Raw genomic sequence first — 25,328 nt, forward strand, 5'->3', positions numbered from 1 at the left:
CGCCTCTCCTACTGTGCAGCATCATGAGCTCCCCAGACTGCTGCGGGGTTTGTTCACCAGCCGGCCCTTCGCAAACCCCAACACCACCATGGGTTCCTGGGGAGTGGGTGAGGCCGGAAGCCTGAAGCGGGGTGGCCTGGCTGGACCGTGGTGCGGGGCTGGCTGACGCGGGGCTTCCATCTGCGGGGCACCCCTCGCCCAAGCGGGGACGAGGCGTCCGAGGGTGACAATGCAGCGACCAGCTTCTCTACATCGACAGGGCGCGAAGCGCGCTCGCTACGCGCTCCGGCGGCGCTCGGTGGGTGCCTTGGGCGGAAGCCCGCTCTCTCCAGGCGGCCCCGGCGGGCAGCGGGGTGCCGCTGCGGCGCAGCAACGGTTAACGGCGGGGCGCAGCGAATGGGCCGCGCTGTTTCCAGGGTGACGGCTCGGAGTGTTCCGGATCATACCATTGCGCAACCGGCGCGGGGGGGGTGATAGGGGGGAACGACGGGAGAAGTGGCGCTGCCGCCGCCAGGCCCGGCCCCGCACCGCCTCCTCTCTGTCTCCCTCCCTCCCTCCCTCCTCCTTCCCCCCCCGCCTCGCCGCGCCTCCTCCCCCTCCCGCCCGGCCGGAGCGCGGCGCCGGGGCCCAGCAGCGAGCGGCGCGCGGCGGAGCGGAGCAGGCGGCCGGCGGCGGCCGGCCCGGAGCGGCGGAGTCGGTACCGACGGCGGGGCGGGCCGGGCCGGACCGGCGCGACTCCCTGCCCTCGCTGGCTTCTCGCCGCAGCGGGATGTGGGCGGCCCGGGGCCGCGGGCTGTGAGCAGCGGCAGCGCGGAGACAAAGGGAGGCGGTGGGGCTCGGCGGCCGGCACCAGGGACAGAGAGCGGGGACCGCCACCGCCGCCGGGGCGCACCCGCCCGCCCGCCGGGAGGCGGCACGATGCGGCACGGGGCGGCGCGGCGGCAGCAGCGCGGCGGCAGCAGCGGGGCGGCCCGCCCGGCGCGGCGGTAGAAGCAGCGGCGGCCGCAGGGCTTGGGGCCGGGCCGGGCCGGGCCGGCGGTCGCGCAGCAGCGTCTCCCGCGGGCCGGGCCGCGCCGCCCGGACCGGGCCGGCGATGTGAGGGGCGGCGGCAGCCGTGAGGAGGAGCGCGGTACGGCGCGGAGCAGAGCGGAAGGCGGGCGGGCCCCGAACGGAAGCGGGCCGGGCCCGGCGGCGAGGAGGAGCGCGGCGCCGGCGGGGGCGGCCGGGCGCGGGCGTGCGATGGAAACGCACATCTCGTGCCTATTCCCCGAGCTGCTGGCCATGATCTTCGGGTACCTGGAGGTGCGGGACAAGGGCCGCGCGGCGCAGGTGTGCACGGCCTGGCGGGACGCCGCCTACCACCGCTCGGTGTGGCGGGGCGTGGAGGCCAAGCTGCACCTGCGCCGCGCCAACCCCTCGCTCTTCCCCAGCCTTGCGGCGCGGGGCATCCGGCGGGTTCAGATCCTGTCGCTGCGGCGCAGCCTGAGCTACGTGATCCAGGGCATGGCGGACATCGAGAGCCTCAACCTCAGCGGCTGCTACAACCTCACCGACAACGGGCTGGGCCACGCCTTCGTGGCGGAGATCAGCTCCCTGCGCTCGCTTAACCTGAGCCTCTGCAAGCAGATCACGGACAGCAGCCTGGGACGCATCGCCCAGTACCTCAAGGGCCTCGAGGTGCTCGAGCTGGGGGGCTGCAGCAACATCACCAACACCGGGCTCCTCCTCATCGCCTGGGGCCTGCAGCGCCTCAAGAGCCTCAACCTGCGCTCCTGCCGGCACCTCTCCGACGTGGGCATCGGGCACCTGGCGGGCATGACTCGCAGCGCGGCAGAGGGCTGCCTGGGCCTGGAGCAGCTCACGCTGCAGGACTGCCAAAAGCTCAGCGACCTCTCGCTAAAGCACCTGGCCCGCGGGCTGGGCCGCCTCCGCCAGCTCAACCTCAGCTTTTGTGGGGGCATCTCGGACGCGGGGCTGCTGCACCTGTCGCACATGAGCAGCCTGCGCAGCCTCAACCTGCGCTCCTGTGACAACATCAGTGACACAGGCATCATGCATCTGGCCATGGGCAGCCTGCGGCTGTCCGGCCTCGACGTCTCCTTCTGCGACAAGGTGGGGGACCAGAGCCTAGCCTACATCGCACAGGGCCTGGATGGGTTGCGCTCCCTCTCCCTCTGCTCCTGCCACATTAGCGACGAGGGCATCAACCGCATGGTGCGACAGATGCACGGGCTCCGCACTCTCAACATCGGCCAGTGCGTCCGCATCACTGACAAGGGCCTGGAGCTCATCGCCGAACACCTCAGCCAGCTCACGGGCATTGATCTCTATGGCTGCACCCGCATTACCAAGCGGGGCTTGGAGCGCATCACCCAGCTGCCCTGCCTCAAGGTGCTCAACCTGGGACTTTGGGAAATGACTGAGAGCGAGAAGGTCAGGTGAGAGGAGGGGGGTGCCCCGAGACCTCCATCTCTTCTGGAGGGACTCACTGACTGCTGCAATGGAGGAGAGAAAGAGAGAGAGAGGGGCACGCACAGAGCCATGCTACCCACGCACCCTGGCACCAGAGGGAGGAACGTAGAGAAAGAGAGTATATCCTCAGCCCTTCTGTGCTGCCTACCTACCCTTGCTCTGGAGGAGGCGTGGGGGGGGGGGGGGGGGTTTGGCAGGAGGAGAGAGAGAAAGCACCTATCTTTTTTCCAGGTCATGCCTCCAGCTCCACACTGGGGAGACAGAGCTCCCCCCTCCCCCACAGCATCCTTCCCTGCAGAAGAGGTAGAAGCCCATACTCTTATGCACTGGGGCTAGAGACACCCCTCTTTATCCCCACTCCCTGATTCCATCCCCTCGTGCACTAAGGATGGATAAAGAAAGACCCTTGTTCTGCCATGTATTCAGAATAGATTATTTTTGGTTTATATAAAGGAGAGTGGGAATGGAGATGGGAACAACAGCAGCAGGAAAGGCTTCCTAGCTACACTTATGTACCCAGCCACCCAGTCATCCTGCACTGGGCACAGACACAGCTTTTGGTAAAATAACCATTCCACCTCTGCGCTTGCCCCTCCCCTGTCAGCTGGGAATTGTGACAGAAATACTGCTCCCTAGGTACATTGATTTTTCTTTTTAATTATTATTATTTTGGGTTTTTTTTTAAATCTGTTTTCAATCTCCAGTTCCATGTTATTCTCTGCTGTGGGTGGATACAACCTTCCACTATTCCAGTTCTCCACTGCACTGAGATTAGGCATAGCTACAGCCTCTCCTTTTGTCTGTATGTTTCTGTGTCGCCCTGCACTATGGTTAGTGGAAAAGCCTAGGCACTCCATTCTCTCTCCCCATATCTCTCCTGGAGATGAAGATACCATATCCTCCTTCTCCTGTCTCTGTGGGGACTGGACATGGACTCGAGTTTCTTAAGCCTTCCCATGCACTGGGGGACACAGAGTCACCAGGCTCATTTTACCTTTCATCATTCTCTCTTTTTCTCCCCTCCTTTTTCTTGGCAACAGGGATAGACATATCCAGCTACATATCCATTCCTCTTTGGGTCGGGGTGAGTGGGTAGAAGGGGTGGCTAGCTCCCTCTCTACCCAGGGGACATTAGGAAGAATCTCCAGCTTCATTTCTGCTTCATTTGAGATACTGTGACCTGTTTTTATTTTGAAATGCATAAAAAAAATTACAGCTACAAAAACAGCCTCTTACTCTCCCATCTATCCCTTGCTTATGTCCTGTAACTGATCCCAGTTTTCCTCACTCATTCTCCTCTTTACAGTATTCATTTTCTTACATGGTTTTATTTTTAAAGACATATGAAGTTGCTGTTCTTGTGGATTTTTAAGTACTTTTTTTTTTTTCTGCTGAATATATTCTATATATATAAATATATATATGATGTCTGGCTACCTCGTTTTAATTTGTTACTTTTTTTTTTTCCCCCCCTCTTCAAAAGCCCTGGAATTCTTACAGGAATGAGATTTTAAGACTGAAACATTTTTGTGCCTAGACTGGAATAATGCCCCTTGGGTTTGTTCTTCTATTTTACCCCTTTTTTTTATCTTTTTAGTTTTTGTTTTTAAGCTCACCTTACTTTGTCCTACCTTCACATTCTGGTTGTGCCTCTCCCTCCCTCTTCATTGGGGACTGGGGACCCAAACTCCGCTTCTGCATTTTTACTCTTCTAGACAGACATATAACATGTGAGAACCCACGCTGAGGATTGGGCTACTGTTAACGGAAATGTGTAAGATGCAAGTTTGTTTGTTTGGGGTTTTTTAACAATTATATAGAGAGATATATGCAAATGCTTTCCCCTCCCAAATCACCTACAAAAGGTCACCATGCCAGGCTTCCTGTTTGTAGGTGGAGAGGAACAGAGCTGGCCTACAGGCCCTGAGGCTGCAATGTGAAGGGGAGGAGACTGGAGTTCATCTGTCTTATCTCTGTTCTGTCAATAAAATGGAGCTGGGTCGGGTTTTTTTTTTTTCATTATTATTTTAAAGCAGAAGAGTAAGTGCAGTTTTTTGGTTTTTGTTTTTTTTTAAGAAAAATGTCTTGGCTTTTTTTTTTTTTCCCCATCATCTGTTCAAAATCTCAAATCCTCCACAGTAACAGGCCAGACCATGGAGTTAACGCAAACCCAGAGACCCCTATGGATTAATTGTACTGTTTGTGAATTTGTATAAAAAAATAACAAAGATCCTCTTAAAACATTTTATATTCTTACAGTAAAAGGTTAAACATATTTATATAATAAAAGAGGAAATATGAAGTATGTTTTTGAAAAAAAAAAAAAAAAAGCTGTATCTGTGTTGTCTGTGCTTTTTAAAGACATGTACCTATTCTGTATCTGTTGGGTTTGGTAAGTATGCTGTGCAGCCTGGGCTTTGGTGCTGCTTGCTCTCTTTCCAATGAGCGATGGAGGAGGAGAAGGAAGGGAGAGAGCCTGGTGCCTCCTGTGTATGATGCTGAGAAACATCATCACAAAGAGTTTGTAAGAAAGGGGGTTGGTAGGACCAGACTTGTCTGCAAGGGCACTTGGAGCGTCTGTGGGGAGAAGCGGAGTTCAGCTGCCCATTGGTGTGAAGCATCAGCTCAGTCTGAGGTCAGACAAACCAAAAGTCCTGAAGCTTGCTAGCAACTGAATCAAGTATTCTGTGGCAGAGGGAGACATCTGGGAAGGGGGAGACAGAGGCTGTGTATCTTAGTATTTTTAAAGCCCCAGCTAGGTAGCAAAGGGGTTTTTTGAGATTTAAATTGAGGCCCACCCTGGGTGGAAGACCCATCAAATAAAAAGATTTCCCAGGAGTGACAGCCACCAAATTCTCTGCCCTTGCCAGCACATGAGGACCTGGGAAATCCGAAATGTTTTTGATTTCCACTGCCCAGGCACAGATTAAAGAGGAAGTGAAGTGGGAACATGTTTTAAGAAAAGAAAAAAGTTTGAATCATTAAGGTGCCCTTTGTCCTATACCATAATCTTTCTCCTCGATGTATGACTTTTAACCCAGTGGGCTCCCTTTTTAGCCTTCCACGATATGGGGTTTTTATTGTTGGAGATGGAGCTTAAGCAGTGTTTATAGGGCAGCGACAAAGCCCCTTTCCCCCAGCCAGGCGGCAGGGCTCCCTCAGCCCGCTGCCCCCTTCCTGCCTCCAAGGAGGCGGAATGCGAAATGGTGGAAGAAGCCGGAGCCATTGTTCAGGAAAGTTAAAAGAGGAGCTGTCCTTGCTTGCTTGCTCAGTCATGCATACTCAATCTGGCCGGGCCGGGTCCCTATGGAAAGGAGGAGGGCGATTCTTCCCCTCTTTTTAACATTCCTCTCCAGGCCTGACTGTATTTAAGCTGCTTTCCTCCACGCCGAGGAGGAGGGAGAGGGGGATGGTCTGAAGTTCCTCTACATTTGCATTTTAAGCACTTCCAGCGCTGAGCAGGCGACTCTGCTCCCCCCGCGCTACCCTGCTCCAGCGGCACTCGCTGCGGTGCTGCTCCAGGTGGGTCGCATGCCCTACTAACGGAGGTCTGGTCCTCTCCGTGTCCCCGGGGCTTAGCCTCTGCCTCAACAGGTATTTTGGGTTGAACTGGGCATACTTCTTTGTTGCCAGCTCTAACTACCTCACCCCTTTTATGTCAGTGCCACATTTGGAAAGGGAGAAACAGTGCCCAACTCCATCCCTCTTAAAAAGAGATGCTATCTCCTCCTCAGCCCAAGGACCTGGGCTATATCAAGGTTTGGACTTTGAGGCATTTGTTGGTTTCCCCCCCCCTTTTTTCGAAGACTTCCAGGCTTTCTGCTGTGAGTCCATCACAAAAGCTGCATTGTTTGCTATAGGGAAAGCCACCACAATTGGATCTAATTGAGCCTGACGCTATATCCATCTTCCATTGCTTGGAGGGAGGTGTGGGGTCTGTCTTTACCGTGTCAAGAAAAAAGTAACTTCTTGACCTAAAAAGAGGATGTATATATGAATGTTATAAACAACAGGAATTCCAGATCAGGTTCCCATTACCACTGAAAATGTAAATGTTCCTGGGGTAGGCCACAGTTACAGCCAGGGGTTGGGAATGATGAACCTCTCCTAAGGTAGGTTCGTTTCTGCTGGATTTGAACAATAATGGCATCTCTTATTAAGCCTCATGTTCACATGGATAATGGTGGGACACCTATGTCTAAATGTGTGTGCTCCTAAGTTCTGTAATCAGAAATAGGACGGAATTCCTCCCCACCCCTGTTAAAAAAATGCCCAAACTACTCCCCACTTAAAGACAAGCCAAAAGCATTGCCCACATGGCCCAGCATAGTCTTTAAGGGGAATCCAAGCCAAAGGAAGCTGCTGAAACCAAGGCCTCCCAGAATCTCAGTGTTAAGACACCCTGGACTGGTCCCACAGATGGAGCAAGTGCTCCTCATGCCTTCCTCTCATGCCCCAGCATGACAGCACCTCCTCTGGCACAGACACAGGCCTCCCTGTCCAGCAAGCCCAGGGCTGGGCAAACATGTGCTTACTAGTAAAGAGAAGGGTTTCTTAAATAATCCATTGCCAAGAGCCATAGACCAATTATCACATGACTCCTCAGGGTAACAAGGAAACTCAATTTTCACTCTCCAGCCGCTCTTGAATTTTTGAACACGACTCAGTTGGCAACTGGGGTAGAAAACCATAACAAAACCCACTACTATTTGGTAGTGAGCTAGAAGTCTCCCATCTGTGTCAACAAGCCCGTGGTGCCCCAGCAGTGGCTTTGGTGCCAGCCTTCGCTGCTGTGCCCAGCGACAGCGTTTCCAGCCGTGCCGGGTGGGACAGCACGGTCCTCTGCCTACAGCTACACGCGCCAGGACACAGAGGATGAACCAGGGACCTGCTTTATAGAGGGGTGGCTCTAGGGAGCAAAGGGGCCATACTCAGGTGGCAGCAGAAAGCAGAGCAGAGCAGGAGCAATTCAAAGGGGGGGGATGAAGGGACTGGGCAGGACAGGAGGTGGCTGGAGACCAAGGGGCACTGGCAGGGGACACCAGCTCCCAAGCTGCAGCAAAGTCCTATGTGTGTGTGCGGGTCCCTGATCTGCTGCAGCAGCTGCTCCCCTGGCCAGAACCAATGTCTGGCTCCTCTCCCTGGGCAATGGGAAGGAAAAGAAGGCTCCAGCTGCGTCCTACCGCCCTGGGACTAGTATACAGGAGGTCCCTGCATGGCAGATTTATACATTTTATACCTTGCCGCCCCATGCTGCGGGTCTGACTGAATCAGTTTGTCATGGTGATTCTGGGGTCCTTTGTTTCCCCGATAATAAATAACAGGGTCACGGGGCAGCTGTCATGCAAACCGCCTGGGGCCTGTGCTAGGACAAGAAGTGATCTCTGTGCTAGATACTACAGAGCTCACTACTGAACCTGCCCTTTGGAAGTCAGGGAAGAGTTAAAATGAAAGCTGGGTGGCCAAGACACCCAAAGTTTTTAGAACCAAAACTAGAGGTTAGCACAGGCTGCCGTTAACAGCTCAAGGGTAGGCGTCCCTCAGATCCTGCAGCCTCACCACGTACATACATACGCAGGATGCTTCTAGAAAAGTTGACCCCTTTTTGTTTTCTCTTTCTCTCGCCCTCCTCTACCTTAAATCCCACTCCTTTAGCCAGCAGATCTTTAACAGTGCCTTCCTTGGAGGAAAAAGATAATGGATAAACTCAGCTGAGTGGTGAGGGGTGGATGTGAGGACCCCACAGGACAGTGGCGAGGCCCCACGCCAGAGCTGCTTGCTGGGCTGCATGACACTCCCCACCACAGCCAGCCAGCAAGGCTGTCCTGCTCAATTCCCCAGCCCCAAGCTGCACGAAAGAAAGAACTGGAGAGGATTCATCGGGCTCCTATGCCAGAACTGAGACTCCAGCCACATTTGGCAGGAATGCTAGTGCTTCTCCCCCTTCTTTAATTAAATATACCAAATGCATTAGCTCAATAGCAGCCCAAACTGAAATAGCACCATGGAGATTTTGAAAGATCCAAATCCCATCTGTCCTTGCAACAGAAAGATGAATGGAAATTGGATTTTCCTAAAAGATTTCCTAAAATCTGAGGTGCGTTTTGGAAAGGGTGTCAAAAGTTTAATACCAGGGCCTGGACACATGCCCTGCGTATTTCCCCATGAGAGGGTTACTGAGACATAAACCAAACTATTCTGCTACAGAAACTAACTGGGAAATGGGCAGCTCCTCCTAGTTATTTTCCTTCCTTTGAGCCTTGTGTCCTAGGGCACAGTTTAGCGATTTCAAGATGAAGCAATTTCCCTTCCCAGCTTTAAAACACAACAACATTTTCTGAGGTTCATCCTTCTCCTCCCTCTCCTTCCCCTCTTTCTCTCCCAAAATGTCCCACCTTTGCAACCCCTGAGCAGCTTAACAGGCTTGACAGGTTGACACCAAAGGTGCACAGACAGCACCACATGGGCGCACCAATCACAGCTCTGCAGCCAGCAGCCTCTCTCGTTTTCCAGTGAGCTAAAATGCCAAGCTCCCAGCAGCAATAAAACCCTGCCATCATCTGCTTTTGTGACAGCCCCAGTTGCACACCCGGTACCCCAGCTTCAGCCTGAAACAGGCACATCCTACAGCTCTATAAACTCCACTTGATGCATGACTGGGAGAAGTCCTATAAGACTGCTTGTGCTGCAGGTGAGCTGGCTTCCTCTGTATCCCAGGCTTGTGGAACTGCTTGGGATACAACACCCACCTCTGCTCTGGCAAATATCCAGCTGCTTGGCCAAAGCAACCTTATGTACCACCAGTCCCTATGCAGGTTGTCCAAAGGTGATGGAGACAACGAGATCCTTCAGGTTGCTAGCCTACCAAACACCCAGTGAAAGCAGATGACAACGCATTAAGGCAGAGAAGTGAACACTGTCTATGATACTGGTAGGGTTTCTGCACTGGCACGGGTTGGCTGAAGCATCTTCATCTGCACCCTCTATCCGGAGCCGCACAGCCACCGGCAGCCCCTGATTTCTCTCCCCACCTCGCAGCATCCCCGGGGACCCGCCGGCTCCCGCCCCGCCTGCCCGCTTTCCTTCCTTCCTTTCTTCCCTCCCTTCACCCCTCCCGCAGCCACCGCCTCTCCCGGGCCGGGCTCCGCCTGCAGCTACGGCGCCTCTCCGCTAGGCGGCAGCATTGCCCACCGAGTGCCGCCGCCCGCCGGCTACCAGGTCAACCCGCCGCCTCTCCCCGGGGAGCCCTCCGCGGGGAGCCGGCTGCGCTGGGACCCCTTCGGGAGCCCCGGTTTCCCGGGGCAGGTCAACGGGTTGACTCATCCCGGGCCAAGGCATCTCACACGTTAATTAATTAAAACTGCACGCGTTAATTAATTGAAAGTAATTCTCACGGGGGTTGCTATCCTGCAAGAAGTCCACAGCTGGGTACATAGGTTGCTTTGAGTGAGAAACTGGATGGGAGAGAGGGCCTCATCAGCAACCCTGGACCACGGCTGTGTGGGCATGAACCAGTGCAGGATGTCTGAGGTCGAGGTTACAAAGAGATGATGAACTCCGTTGCTGCTCATCATCACCACCAAGATGGTGGTGAAGGGGCCTGAGGGACCATAAACCAAAACAGGAAGCCACAGTTGGCATAGCTGGATTTGTGGTCAACACACCCCATCGCTGTGCAAGACCAGCACACCCCATCCTGAACTGGCTGCCTTCTGGAAAACATCCATCCTAAACTTAGTACTGCCTGAAGTCTGCATCTCTAGACATCTATAGCTTGACACTAAGAAACAATTTTATTTTGGCTGTGTTAAAGCATGCAAACGCAAGAATGGCCATGGAGGAGGATCAAAGTTAATCAATGCTTGGATTATTTTATTTCAGTTTGGTTGTGCAGGGCTTTGCTATGTTGTTGGCACAATTACTCCATGGACATACCGCTGGAGAGATTAAGGTACCTGGCACTGTACACACGTCTTTCTTAGCACCTAAACTTGAACAGGGCTTTTTTTATCCACTTCTCACACTGCTGCCACAGTTACACCGGTGGTGTCTTTTTCAGAAGCATGTATATATATATGCTTCTGATATTACCAGGTATATATATACCTGGTAATTTACTACAATTAATCATTAGCTTCTGCATGGCTCATTATATACACACACAGACATCAGAAAGTGAACTATCATCTCTACTGGGGAAAAAGAGGTGGAAGCAACTTGACTGGGGTTACATCCCAAATCCCTGAGTGGCCAAACAGCACCTGGTATCCACCTCTCCCATCTCCAACCCTGCTGGCTTCTGCCACTTTGAGCAGCAAGAACTGAAATGAATATTCCAGCCTAAGGTAGCCCTGGAGAGGGAGGGTGGGGGCAGAGAAACACTAAGTGCAGAGGACATCTTCCTACGCTTCCCATGCCAGGCTCTGCCACCCAGAGTCCCAGAAGTGCTGGTGGACGAGTGCAGGCTGTGGAAGAGCTCCCGGCAGCAGGAACCGCTCCCACAAGCCACCCCTATCTGTTCAGGCTCTTCAGCTGTCACAGTTTTTATTTCAGGCAAGAGCGAGCCTCACAGAATGAATGCAGAGCTGACAAAAAGAGGCGCCCTGGCAGCCCTGAAGGCCAATGTCCATCACAACAACAGGTACAGCTCGGGTTGCAGCTCTCCCAGCTGCTCTATCTAAACCTTCACCAGGACTGTCCCTGCAGCAATGCTCCCAGACCACCCATGTGGATCAAAGGCATGGGCAGTACACGGTTCTTACAGCTGCGAATGCTATTGCCCCTCATGGTTTTCCCTCCTGAGAGGCACCTGTCCATTAGCAAAAACTCACCCGGACCACACCAAAGATGAAACCAGAAGTCACTGTCACTTGGTTGCAGACACAGACCACATGGCACAAGGACTCATGCCTGGGCTGCCCTCTCTTTCCCCCTCACCTCCATTGCTTTGGGATGCAGCATTCCAAGAGGGACATCAGTATGGGGACATGATGGGGGGATATCATCTCCCGCACACACCTGCCAGGGAGTCAGCGAGTCAGGGGGCGGCTGCATGTGAGCGGCTGGGTGTAACTTCCACTCTGTCCCTAGTGCCAAAAACAAGCATGTTAAAGCTAATCTACCCCTGTCTCAGCTCAACTGCTTTTCTGTGACTAAGCCCCTTATAATGGTTTTACTAAAATCCCCTTTTGATGGAAAAAATCCCAGCTGGAAGTTTCGGGCAGCAGCACAATGTGCAAGTCTGTGTGTCCCTTTCCCCAGCTCCACAAAAGCCTCTAATCGAGTGGAAAATTTGCTGGAGGCCAGAGGTTTAGGCCTGCAATTATTTTTTAAGGGATTATCAAGAGAAAATGGGGGTACTTACGACCCTCCCTCTCTTTGTGTGTTGCACTGTGCCGCTTTCAGACAGGCAGAAACCTAAACCACTGCAGCTGGATCCAGTGAAACCAGGGCTCATCTGGGCAGCACACCTCTCTGTCCTATGGGACACGGTCCATGGACAAGCTGGGCTTTGGCTCTGCAAAGCCATGATGCAGGAAGTCTTGCACAACAAGTTACTCGCAGCAAGCTCCAAAACGACTTGGCATTGAAGATGTACACACTGCAACACCCAGCTTCTAAGGGCCTTGTGCCAAGGGTGGATCCCGGGGTTAGGGTGCTTGGAGCTTTCGTGGCCCCTGAGAAGAGTCAGGCACCACCAAGGTCCCAAACCAGCTTCTTGCTGGGCATGGAGCCACTTGCTGTCAGCATGCTTAGCATGGGCCAGCCAGAGGAGAAACACCGCTGGTTCTCCTGCCTGAGGAACAACATACCTTGCTCAGGGCTACCAGGAGCTCCCTATGCTCCACCATCAAATTGCCATCGTCCTGCTTGCATATAAGCAAGCAAGCCATACCCATAACGAACAGTGGCATGCCCTGCTTTTAAACAGTAGCCTAAGGAAGTGGAAGACCTGCTTTAATTCCTGCCTCCCTTTGTGGCACTTCAAACTTACCCCTCCAGAAAAGACACCAGCTACTCGCCCTCAGGCAAGGGCCAAGAGAAGGAACCACTCTTCACTATTGCCATATAAGCCATACTACAGTGTGAGTCATTGTTGCAGACTCAGTCCAAGAAACAGAGTACATGAAGGAAGCAATGGCTATAGACCACGAGTGTTTACTCTTGGGGTCAGTCTCTCCTTCGGAAACCTCTCAGCATGTGGCATAAAGCAGCTGTTGGATAAAATGGAGAATTGGGTTTTTATTCCTGAGCCTTCCAACCATTCGACTGCTATATAAGGTGTTTCAAAAGAAAGTGGCAGCTGCCACTGGGTTTTCAATCTTACCATGTCTGTGTGTGCTAGGTGTGCTCTGAAACTGCCTGGAGAGGCCAAGGGGCCAGCATGCTTGCTTTCTGGATCATGATCAGACCCAAACAGCTTTGGGCAGGCACGTAAGCATAACACTCAGCACCCGAGGTGTGTCAAAATAAGGATAATTTAAAGAAAAACCAGACAAACAAACAGAGATCAAAAGGCAAATGAGGCATTCATGGAATTAAGTTGCCTCCAGCAGCTTGGTGGTGCCTAAGCTGGGGATTTTTATTTTTGCAATTTTGAATACTGCCTAAATGTCATTTGTTTTGGGTTGTTTTTTTTTCGTGGATAAGGTCTTTTGCCCCCTCTCTACCTCATTTCTCCATCCACATGGACACTGTGTTTGCAGTGCTTTAAGACAGTAAGATAAAAAGACCTATTCTGGGTCATGTTTGAGCAGGCTTAGCTTGCTCAAAATTGCTCGTTAAGGCTGATCTGCTTTAGGATTCTCTGTACATGTCTAACTTCTAGAAGACAGATGAGTGTGCCCTCCAAGACAGCTTGAGAGCTTCAGCGTCCAAAGACAAGGGATGCAGAATTGCCAGTAATTAGTAGTGTAGGATATGACCTGTGCAATTCACTAGCAGCACTAAAAATGTAAGATCAGGTGAAGAGTCAGCTCCATCTCCATCTTCTGATAAACTGAGTGCAGGCATAGCACTACAAGAGAGCCACCCCTTACTTCTTCAAACGAAGCAGCTCTTTCTCCCATTCTGCTGCTCCTAAGTGCTGTCAGTGAGCCTTGCTCTTGGAGTCCTGAGTCTTTCCATTTATACACAGCCTGATGTTCACGGATAACCTTGAAAAGCCCTACTTACAGTATCATTGGAACACCAGGGACTTCCAGGGATCACCATCCAAATTCTGCACAGAGACAGGATCAAGTATACTTGGATCATTCCTGACAAGAGTTTATCTTACCCATTCCTATAATTCCCTAAAGGCATAGCCTACGACTCCCTTTCCCAACCACTTCCAGTTTACTTCTAATAGTTTTGCTTCCTATCCACCTTAAATATTCTATTTTTTCCTCCAGATTAAGCTATGTTTTTTAATGTTCTCCACAACTAGCAACAGAAAAGAGTTGAGGACTTTGCTTTATAGGGCCACCTCCTATGGACTGAACCACAACTGCATTCTCTTAGTCCTTGCACTCAGCTCCCTGCAGATGTACCTTAGGTGCAACATGCTTCAATTCCACCTCTGTGCAAGGTCTGCCTTGTGAAGAGCCCAATTATCAGGCTGCGTTATACAGGTGGATTTCTAGATGTATGATAAACACGTCTGGAAACTGTTACCATCCTCACAAACGTCTGTGGCCTGCAAGAGCTGAAATCAGAATCCCAACAATGTAAAGTGATTTGCTCACCAGGATGTTATAAAGATCTTATACTTTACAATCTTATTATAATACATACCATAAAGATATTATAAAGATACAACTTGCCCTCTGTCCCAGCACTCCCACTACTTTATTTTATAGGTATCTGCCTGCCCCGCTCCTTCATCCTCCTTACGCATATTCTCTCATACCGCTTGATCCAACAGCAGCATCCCCCTCAGAAGTCAACGGAGATAATCCCTTACCAAGGGGGACTGATGGAGGCATGAGGGATGTGCTCAGGTCAGTAAGACTGAAGATAACCAGTGTTTCACATGCAGCTGCACAAAGTAAAAGGAACTTGCTTATTTTTCTAGCATAGCTTTACGATGCAAGTGAAAAGAGGGGACTGACAAGCCAGGACAACTGGATCCACTCCTGTTCAAGGCTGGCACTGCACCAAAATTATCCTAGTGTGAGCATTACAGACCTTTGAGCTTCATGGGCTCTCATAAATTCTGTCACCAGTCTAGGCTGTCCAACAATCACAAACAGAGTGAAAAAAAGTCCTTTTCCAGCAGAGCAGTTGTGCTGACTGTCACTGTACTCAGGAAACATAGAATGCACAGGTAGGCACTTGTTTCCTGCTTGCACTATCACTGCTACTTTCATGCACAATTTCATCTGAAGGCATATCACAGCAGAGCAGAAGTGCCCAGCAACATGCAGTACAGAATTAACATTACTATACCAGAAAATAACTCTGTGCCTTATACAGTGTATTGCCATCATGTGTAACTATGCAACATAATGCGCATCCGTGGTGACTGGAGGCAAGCAAAGAGGCTTATGGCTTGATTTTGTGAAACTGTAGGCACTCAGATGTCTCCAAACACCCCAGAAGCTTCTGGTGACTTGTACCTTTCAGGAAAAACAATGGAGTGGATTCTGCTCCAGGCCCATCACACAACTGCAGACAAGTCCTGCCACCCCTCTGCGCCTCAGCTGCTTTGTGCTTAAACTAAGAGTAGTACATACCGGTGAGAACAGAAAACCTTATTTTGGAAGCTCAAAACCATACTCAAGACCTCTGCATGGAATTCATTGTAGAAGTCTCAGACATGATCACTGACATTCCTGTACCCAGGGTACCGCACAGGAAATTTGTCGGAGCCTCTCAACAATGCTTGAGAAGGTCCCAGTGCATGTTCACTTCTCCCCCTTCCAAACCACTACCCTGAAGAATGGGCCTTGTAGACAGAAGGGTTTCAAAATACAGCTTGAGCGCAGACACATTGTGTCAGACAGGGCCTAAGTGTTGAAAGAACTGTCTATATACTCAGCTGCATATTGCTAAAACATTTAAAGAAGCTGCTCTATCCAAAAAAAGGAAGGACAAGTTATTATTATTATGAAAGCTGGGGAGTTTCCAGGGGTTGCTGATGTGCCAGCAAACAATCCAGAGCCAGGAGAGATAATCACAGCAGAAACGATAGGAAAATCTACGAGCGCCTGAGGACCACCTACGCAACATCTGCACATGTCTCATAAACCAGGTGTTGCTCCCTGGAGCACATAATTTGGACATGCATTCAGTGTGCCACTCCTACCACCGCCTGGCTCCCACCAGAACAATGTCACGCACTGCCTACAGCTACGTGCAAAGTGAATAGCGCCAACCCCAGTTCAGAGAAATCTGTCATTTGCCCAAGAATATGTTGTGTCAGTACAAAACTAGCCCACAGCTGGGAACTGGCAGGAACATATTTGAGGTATCACACTCACAGAGAGGGAACAGAAAAACTGCCCACAACTGCCCAAAAGTAACTGCAGCAGTTTAAGCCAGACTCGAAGGGAGGCACACAGAGAAGCCAAAGGTCAAGCTCCAGAAAAGACACAGATTCACACTCCAGAAAACGGCTATGAAGCAATAAATGCAAAGAGGACTTTATCCCAGCAGCAAGCTTCATACTGTGTACAGATGTGCTTTCTTTACATAGGCGAATGCACCTCAGTACACCCAGCACCTAGTGTGGATCTGGTTGCTTAGTCCCTGGATCCTACCACATGTCAGTGATGGGAGCATCTTCATTCACTAGCAGCTCTCGAGAGCTAAAGCTGAAATCCTGGCAGTAGTTCTAAAAACAGAACAAACAAACAAAAAACCCCAAGAAAAAACAACAACAAAAAAAAAAACAACCCCAAACCCCAATCCCTAGTCAGGAGCCTGCTACGCCGCAGAGTGAAAAGTGTTTACTTTTCTTCAGGAAGAGATTGTATTTCTTATATCATGTTGAAGGCGGTCATGGAATGGGGCTCAGCACATGGATGCACTTCTGGAGGGTTTTTATGTTAATAAATATGCATAACTCCAGGGGGAAAACCTCTGTCAATACAAATCCTATGGAAAATATTGCTCCTGTAGACAGAAGAGAGACCAGTTCTGTTTGTGTATTCAGGCACTGTATATATGAAGATATTTTAGAGGCCTCTATACTTAGCCATTGTGGTTTCGATCTTTCCCAGGCCAGAGGTAGCTGTGTAAGCATATAGTCAGCATTGGCTAAACAAGTACTTTTAAAACCATACTATTATTACCAAGTTAGTTAAAGAAGGCTTTTTTCTTCTCTCTCTTGTTTTTCCTCCCCCTCTTTTGGGGAGAAATCGGTAATTCAAGACAAAAATCATTAAAAAAAAAAAACAAACAAAAAACCACCACCCTTCTAGCCCTTAGAGCAAGACGTGTTTTTCTCAGTATCTCTTTATATTTAACTGCAGCCAGACCACTTCAGGTCATGATTTCATCTGATCTCAGCAGGATGGCAGCACCATGTCTCGCCGATGCTCCTGGGGAAACCAGGGTCCCTCAGGAAGCAATGTGGGTGACTCAGGCAGTGGACACTCTTCCTCTGAGTCAACACTGTCCCAGTGTTTCAGCACCATGCCGGAGGGCGCTGACCTGCGCAGCACGTTGTCTTTCAGAGGAAATAAATGAGTGCCTGACCCCACTTGAGGTTATTAAAGACAACATGTCGCTTTACACAAACTGGCATTTGGTTACGTGACCGCTCCCTATGTGCGTAATCACATTTCTGCCTTCCTCCACTTTCTGTCCTGAATTGTTTCAATGCTGCTGTGTTTCACCCAGCCCTAAATGCACTTTGATGGTTGGAGGAACAGCTCCAGCAGAACCCAAAACCAAGAACCTGGAATTTTATTGCTGACCCCACCTTTGGTTGGCCACATAACTTAAGCATATCACTTCTACCTTCTCCTCTCCCCATGTGCCAAAGGGGGATCATGAGAAGAAACTCCTCTGGAAAATGCACTGAAAGCTACCGGTGGAAGACCCCATATAACAGAGCACCAAAAAGACGAGTTGTGTAAAAGATGTAATTGATTGTAAAAGATGAATAATCAGGTATGCTGATTAAACATTCTGGCATTTTTTCAGTAGAAAAGGCATTAGGGAAAATAAAATAGATTTGTAAAGACATTAGTGAAGCCTTCTGCGTTTGATATAACCATGACTTTATATCTTTCTTTAATCCAAGAGTGCCTTGGATTACAGGCCAGACAAGTACTTCCCCCTTTGATGCAGAGGAGTTCAGTGATGCCTACTCTACAGTAAGCACTCTAAAGGCACTGAGCATTAGCAGGATTATTTCTTTTTCCACAGGCAACTCAGCTGCCTATAATTATCTGAAGAAAAATTCCTCCCCTTCTTCCCTAATCCCAGCGCTCTGATCACATGCTGCGCTTGCTCTGGGGACTCCATTTCAGAGCCATGTGACATTTACAACACACACTCTGAAAAACACATGAAAAATACACCTGGTTCTGGGATTTGGCACAAACGCGGCTCAGGTTCACCGAAAGGTTTGTGACCCTTCCAAGCACAGCTGGGACCAAGTTACAGTTTTTCATTGTACCCTGTGGCTTGGATAAGAAAAACCAAAAAAGATCATCAAACTTGGAAGCTTTGATCAAGATATACTTGGAGAGTTGGAGCTCAGTTTAGGCAGAAACTCGGTTCAAAACTCAGAGGCTGGAAACTGCCTTGAATGGAGAGTGGCTGGAGTATCTACGCTCACCTGCATAGGAAAAAGGATGAGCTCAACACATGTGACAGGAATCTGACAGCAGCCCTGACCACTACCAACACCGAGAGCACCATGAGAATGCTGTATTGTAGTTCAAACAGGATTCACTTCTGATGCAAATCCCCCATCAATCCCACTACCCATACAGTGATTTGCAACTTGGAGCAGCCAAGCTCATGAACTGGATTCCCTCTGGATGAAACTGCACAGGAGACCATGCTGAGGAGGATAACTCACTCACCTCTTCCACATCAGTGGGGCCGGATGAGAACTAGTCCAAAATAACAAACCCCACACCCGTAAGTGCTACTGCACGGGTGCCAGATCTTCAGCACCAACAGTTTCACCCTCCAGCCCTGCTCCTCCTGGGCCACTCTGCCTGCTAACACATCCCATGGCCACCAAAAGCTGGGGCTCACATGCTGGGTAACTGGAGTGCAGAGGTACCAGCAGTACCCAATTACTTGTGATACCTGTTTATGAGCACCCTCTGCTGGATATTGCCATTTTGTCTTCCCTTCAGATCAGCAATGCTAGCAGGCTACCTCTGCAAAACCAGCAAAAAACCTGTGGTGTGGAAGCAGGGAGCCCGTCCTGGGTATCCCCAGGATGCCCCACTGTACAGTGTGCCTAATGAATGGTAGGGGACTACTCTGTACATCCACAGCAGGACAAATCAGTGCTCATTAAAACCAACCAGAAACCAAAGATATAACAAGGAAAAATCAAACTCAGAAAAGCCTTTCCTAATGACTAAGCTGCTCACAACTCAACATCAGGCTGAACAAAACATACTGCTGAAAAAAGATGCTGAGGTAACACCTAAAATGCATCCCTCCCCGGGTTGGACAGCAGTCATACAGGCTCTGATGTTGTAACATTTCCTGCTGTGGCTCTGACCTGCAGAGGTCATCTATCCACCACAAGACTGGGGTGGATGACTAGCAAAGAGGTGATTTGAGACATCTGAGTTGGTGGTTTGACAAGATGGATAATTGTCATCTTGAATCTATAGCTCAGGAGGACGACAACATCCTTGTATTCTACATCTCAGCCTTCAGGTGATTAGAAAGTTGTGGTCACCTCTGATCCCAGACAGGCTTATAGTAATTATTCAATGCAGATGTTCGTGAACGCAAGGCTCAGGCAATGACTCCTCTAAGCTAGTGTCTACTGTCAGATGTTTCAGAGGAAGGTATTAGAGATTTACGGGGCCAGGAAGAGCATTTAACCAGCTGCAGCTGGAAAACTATCCACGAGCAGGAGGCCTGATACCTTCTAAACCAGCGAGAACTAAATTCATAAACTGTGTAAGATTTTTATCCATATAAACATCTAATCCTTTCTGCATTCTGCTATGTTCTTGGTCTCAATTATTTATGTGCTGTAAGAAAAAAGTTTCACCTATGTCAGATGTTTTATTTCAATTTCATTGAAAACCTTGTATTACATAGAAGTACACACAGGAATGCCTGGTTTACTTCTCTGTACTTCTAAGTTTATATACTTCTGTCATGTTGCTTTTTATTACTCTTCACTCTAACTAAGGATGCGTAATCTTTTCAGTCTCTCCACACCTCTAAGCATTTTCATCACCTTCTTATGCTAAATATTTGTAGCAGAGAGACCATAAATGAACGTATGATATTTTATTTTCAAGACCAGCGTCCCAGAGAATCACTCATCTTTCCATCAAAGCAATCCAGCACATCCCCATTGCCAGCAGCCAAAGGGAGGGGAGCAATGGAGGAAGCGGGGCTTATTACATCGGCCTCTTTCACACTGCAGAATTCATGACTGCAGGAGGAGTTATGTGCTCCCTTACCATGCCAGCCAACGGCTGTGGTAATGCAAACGAAAAGGCACTAACCCTGCTCCCTGCTAGGAAACAAAGTCTCCCACTCATTCCTTAGGAAAGCTAAAGGTCCGCATTTCTGAGGGACTTGCGGGGTGGGTAGATACGCTCGCTGCAGTTCTCCAAAGACAGCTCAGAAATAACCTGGGAGGATCCCAGATGAAGGCTGGGTGTCTTCTTACATCTGTCTGGTTTGGGAGATGGAGTGTAAACACTGGAACATTAGCTTAGATTAATTACAGACTGCCGGTACTTCGCTTTCATGTAGCGAGCCCCGGGAACGTAACACCGCTGATAATTAAATAGCGCCTTCCATCAAAAGGTTCCAAACCACCCAGCAAACCAGCTGGGCTGTTAAGGTAGGGCTACTGGAGCGGCACACAGCAGCAGCTTGAGAGGGCGAAGGAACACAGCACACTTGTTTAGGAAATAAAACATTTCTACTACAGCTTCAGACGGAATTATCACGTGTTTTACATTACGTGCTGCACAGTAAAACCTGGGCAGGATTAGCATCAGTGCCAGGAGATGTTCACTGGTCAGACACAAAGCTTTCTATCTCATGAGAAAGACTGTTTCTCCCATGACTCGATTCCTATTTCTTTCTTTTTTTTTTTTCCCAGAACATAGGCTCAGCAATGACTGAGAATAAAGTTATCTCCTGTTTTGTTTTCTGCAGCTGTGGGGTTTTTCTGTGACTTCCCTACACTGAATATGAGCAACACACAGGTTTTACCTGGGAGGTGACAGTCCTCATGTAAGCAAGGGTGAGAAAATACACAACAAGAGACTGATGCCAGCATGGAAATGCTCACAGCAGTGGGGTTAATCTTCTGTGCTACCATGTGCCCTCCTTCCCCACACACCACCACCCATCACTTACATTTGCACTGGGGTCATCAATGTAGCACACCAGTGCAGTGTCAACTCTGGAAGTGGATGGCCAAACCTGTACCCTCCTTCTCATGTGTATCACAGCTGGGTTATCGTACGCTCTCTCCTTCATTTCCTTTCCTGTCTCTGCTTTTTCCAGTCCTGAGGATGCTTTTCCCTGCTTACCGCCCCCCTCCATCCCCTGGCAGTCAATGCCCATCAGTGGCAGGGAAGCTCATGGTCACTCCAGCTGAATGAATTGTTGCTGTAAGGCCAGGCTGCTCCCCAAAACTGCAGCCCTGAACTCATCAGCTGTTGTCTCAAATGCACCAAAATGAGATGCCCATGCAGAAGCAGAACAAAGAGTAGGGGCTACCAGGATCTATGCACTGCTTTATGTTCACACTTGCAATAGGGAGCAGAACTGGTGGATAGGAGTCCATTTTTTCTGCCCACTACATCCTCTGGCCTTATCCTACATACCTCTGTAGAGGGGACTGGGAACCTGCAAATTGTATCTCAACATCAGCTGCCCTTTGCAGGTAGTTTCTTGCCCTGGAGTCCCAGGATATGGGAACTGGGGGCATCAACATACTGAAACACAGACCAAACGCCCTCAACACGCCCTGAGACATTCTCAAGACTCCAGCTGGAACATCAGCAGTGTTACCGAAAGCCAAAACCACTTGCTGGCCTCATGAATGCAGTGTTGTCACTCCATAGTTTCACACGACCTGCCCTCTGTGCAGACACAGTGACTGATTGAGTCCATTTCACCTCCTGCATCTGGATTCAAGGCAGGGCTGGAGCCTTCCACTATCTGAAGGGGGCATATAGGGATGCTGGGGATGGACTCTTCATTAGGGACTGTAGTGGTAGGACAAGGGGTAATGGGTTAAAACTTAAACAGGGGAAGTTTAGATTGGATCTAAGGAGGAAGTTCTTTCCTGTTAGGGTAGTGAGGCACTGGAATAGGTTGTCCAGGGAGGTTGTGAACGCTTCATCCCTGGCAGTGTTCAAGGCCAGGTTGGACGAGGCCTTGGGTGATATGGTTTAGAGCAAGGTGTCCCTGCCCATGGCAGAGGGGTTGGAACTTGATGATCTTAAGGTCCTTTCCAACCCTAACTATTCTATGATTCTATGCTCTTCAAAATGCTTGCAACCCGCCCACCGATAGGAGATTGCTAAGTGCCTGGCCAGGAGGTCATCCATAATGATAACAGGCATAGGGAGAAGAGCTTAGGGGGAAAGAAGGAAGGGAGAAAACTTCACACAGGAGCAATGCTTATTTCTGAATGGTTAATTATACACTATTATGGTTTAGTTAACAACCTGAGGTTGACTAGAGAGAGACACATGCTTCCATCCAATGCATCCTCACCTAATAGAGGTATATTTTCTCACATATTGCGCCAACAGCCTTTACTTTTCACATAACAGTTGAAAAAGAGGTATGAATATTAAGTCTACATAACAGCATATGGTAGAGCAGCTGGAGCACACAGCTGTGGGACAGCTATTTGTAAATTCTACCTATCCCTACCAAAAAAAACCCACCCTTCCCTGAGCCCCAGTCCCCCATCAATGAAACCTGGCAATCCCAGCTACAGAAGCTGTACCAACTCATCAGGGCTGAGGCAAGAGTACTGAAGGAGGGGAAGAGGGAGGGAACAGATCACTTTGCAGATGAAAAGCACCAAGGAACAAAGTACAAGAAAGCCAAGGAGATACAAAGCTACCAGACTTCTTCAACAATACCTGCTAGGATTGTTCACTAACCTACCACATTCCTAGGAAACACTGAACAATCAAATAAGCAGGACTAGATGCAGAGCCCAAGAGGGAAGCTACAGAAAAGCAATTCCCACCTGCCCTCTCAACACTCCTATGTTATAGAGAGGATAAACTACACCTGGGCAGGTTCAAATGGCTCACAGTCATCAGTTCCCAGGTGAAGTCCACGAAGGAAACGAAGCACTTAGGCTTGCCAGAAGTCACAGAGCTTGTGTTAACCCCAGAAACCCCAGTGCTCAGCCCTCATCCTAACAACTGAATCCTTGGAGAGAAATATGGAAGATTTTAATTACCATCAGCATGAAGTGCACATCCCAGATCTCTGGGATCCCTTGGTGCAAATCAGGACCCCAGTGTACCAGGAGCTCTCTGCTGGCAAAGCTGTACAGCTTTAATTTGCAATGCGTGGCTTGCACCACAGTAAGAGTCCCCTGTGTGCTAGGCACTATAAAACACGAGACATAAATTACTTTGCATTATCATTTTCCCCCTAGATAAACATAAATCCTTATATTGAAGAGTTTTCTCATCTTTTTTCAGTCAGACAGCCATATAGCGACATTGGCACTCCTCTCATTTACAGTGACAGAAGGAAGAGCTGAGAAAAATGTATTCAGCAGCCAGATGTGTAACCGCAGTACATTAGATGCTCAGACAGGCGATCCTGGTGAGCTCATGGAGAAAGACAAAGGGTTTCCACTACCCATTTGCCTAAGTCCCTGAGAGTCCCCAGCAGGTTTGTGTCACCAGTGCAGCTACACTCGCCTTGATGCTGTTACTTGTGTGCAGCAGCAGAGACTAAAGTGAGCTCAGGCGGGCCTCCTTGCACTGCATCTGCCCCTTGGCATTTCCAAACTATCGGAATACCTTCTCTTTCTGCAAAATCACTCCCACTGCCCCAGCAGAAACAGCAGGAGTGAAAAAAACAGGACAGAAGAGAGCAAAATCTAAGCCCTCTTTAGTCACCAAGCTGCATCTGTTCCCCACACATTTCTTCGAGGTACACATTTCTGTCCCAACATAAGCAAAAGCCCAAGGACTCTAGTTGTCAGCGTGCTGCCAGCACTGGAGCTCTTTCTGATATATTTAGAGCACACAGCATCACACCAGCTCCTCTACCCATTAAGGAGTGATATCTGAGCTACGATGTTTTTTGCTCTTTTTAAGGTGATCTATCTGAAAAAGCTCTCAGATTGTAAATGTGGGTGCTGAACAAGGAAAATACAGTTGCCCCAATGTTGTCGCTGCAGTTAGCTTGGCTTTCTATAGAGAGAGTACGTTTTATGTCTGTCTTACCCTCCCGATCGAGAGTAAAATTCTGGGTGAGACAACTGACCAATGCATCTGACCTACGGCTGAAAATAAAAGCTGGCTTCCCACCTTAGTTTCCAAGTAAACTCCTCCAAATGACACAGCACCCCATACTGCATTTCACAGGCAGTGCAGATATATTTAGCCTGGTTCACCCCTCCCAAAGTGCAGCGCAGGGCACAACTGGCTGAGTAGAACCTAGGGAGGAATATAGGAAAATCCTCTCCAATTCACTAAGCATGGCTCGTGTTTACTTGCTTTGTTTAAAACAAAACAAACAAACCCCCCCAACCAAAACAAGGAAACTTCACAAGGGAGTTTTATTTTCAGGTCAGAGCTGTAATTAGGTCCTGGAAATTAGCAGTTTAATTTATTTGTGTTGTTGGATGTTCTCTGTATTTCCACCCCAGTGCCAGACAAGAATGTAGGGATGAGAATGGCATCTACCCTTCTGCCTCAGGCTTGTTGTGAGAGAAAATGGTGTAAGCACCACACAAGCATCACAGGTATATGAATGTGATGGGACTCCCCTTTCACGGATGTGAAATTACGGGACAATAAGGCACTCCAATAGCAATAAATTACATGCCTGAAGAAGCACGCTGGTTGCTTTTGGGATCCAGAAAAGTGCCTGAGGGAGATGAATTTCAGTGGTGTATAGCCAGCTAGCTTTTAAACAACTTGGTGCATTTCAGCAGACACCTCAAAGGAGAGATGCCTCTGGAGGTCATCCCAGGGCTTTTGGAGGGTCGGAAGGAGAGCTTAGCACTAGGAAGCCCAGGTTTTGCCCTTAGGGCCTTGGGAAGTGATCTCCTTCTCAGCCTCCATCAGATCAGATAGCAAATAAAACAAATTATGGTGATCAGAACGATAAAAGGCAGCGGTTGCTCAGAAGTATCCGCCAACCTGTTGTGTTTTGGCACTAGCAGGTTGCATGTGGTGATGACGCTCTTCCACCCACAAAGCTACAGGGAGGGCTCTCTGCCTTCTCCGGAAGGGCTCCCAGCTGCAGCACAGGAACATAGAGCATCTTCTTGGTTTCCATGCTGGATAATCTCCTGGCCTAAAGAAATTATACACCTGAGTCTTAGTTGTAAATGGTTTTCTTTTCTTCTCAAATCAGGAGAATAATCCATTATACAGTAGAAATGAAACAAGAAATCCGGGAAAAAAACTAATGATGAGGTTCTGTGAACAGGAGTATCCTATCAAGATCACTAGCCTGCAGCTTTCCTTACCACG

The 25,328-nt window shown here is 49.5% G+C and overlaps 2 protein-coding genes across 2 annotated transcripts in view; one reads left to right on the forward strand and one right to left on the reverse strand.

The window, feature by feature from the left end:
* Positions 1-25,328, reverse strand: part of WNT5B (Wnt family member 5B) — a 72,928-nt gene that overhangs the window by 35,020 nt on the left and 12,580 nt on the right. The window lies entirely within an intron of this gene.
* FBXL14 (F-box and leucine rich repeat protein 14) lies at positions 1,093-4,804 on the forward strand. Its single transcript, XM_061364010.1, has one exon. It carries the CDS (start codon positions 1,240-1,242, stop codon positions 2,440-2,442), a length of 1,203 nt encoding a protein of 400 aa, XP_061219994.1. The 5' UTR covers positions 1,093-1,239; the 3' UTR covers positions 2,443-4,804.

This window comes from Neopsephotus bourkii, unplaced genomic scaffold (genome assembly GCF_033783945.1).
Source record: "Neopsephotus bourkii isolate Nb327-2 ecotype Australia unplaced genomic scaffold, CSIRO-AGI_Nbou_v1 NB_1183, whole genome shotgun sequence".
Classification (NCBI taxonomy): Eukaryota; Metazoa; Chordata; class Aves; order Psittaciformes; family Psittacidae; genus Neopsephotus; species Neopsephotus bourkii.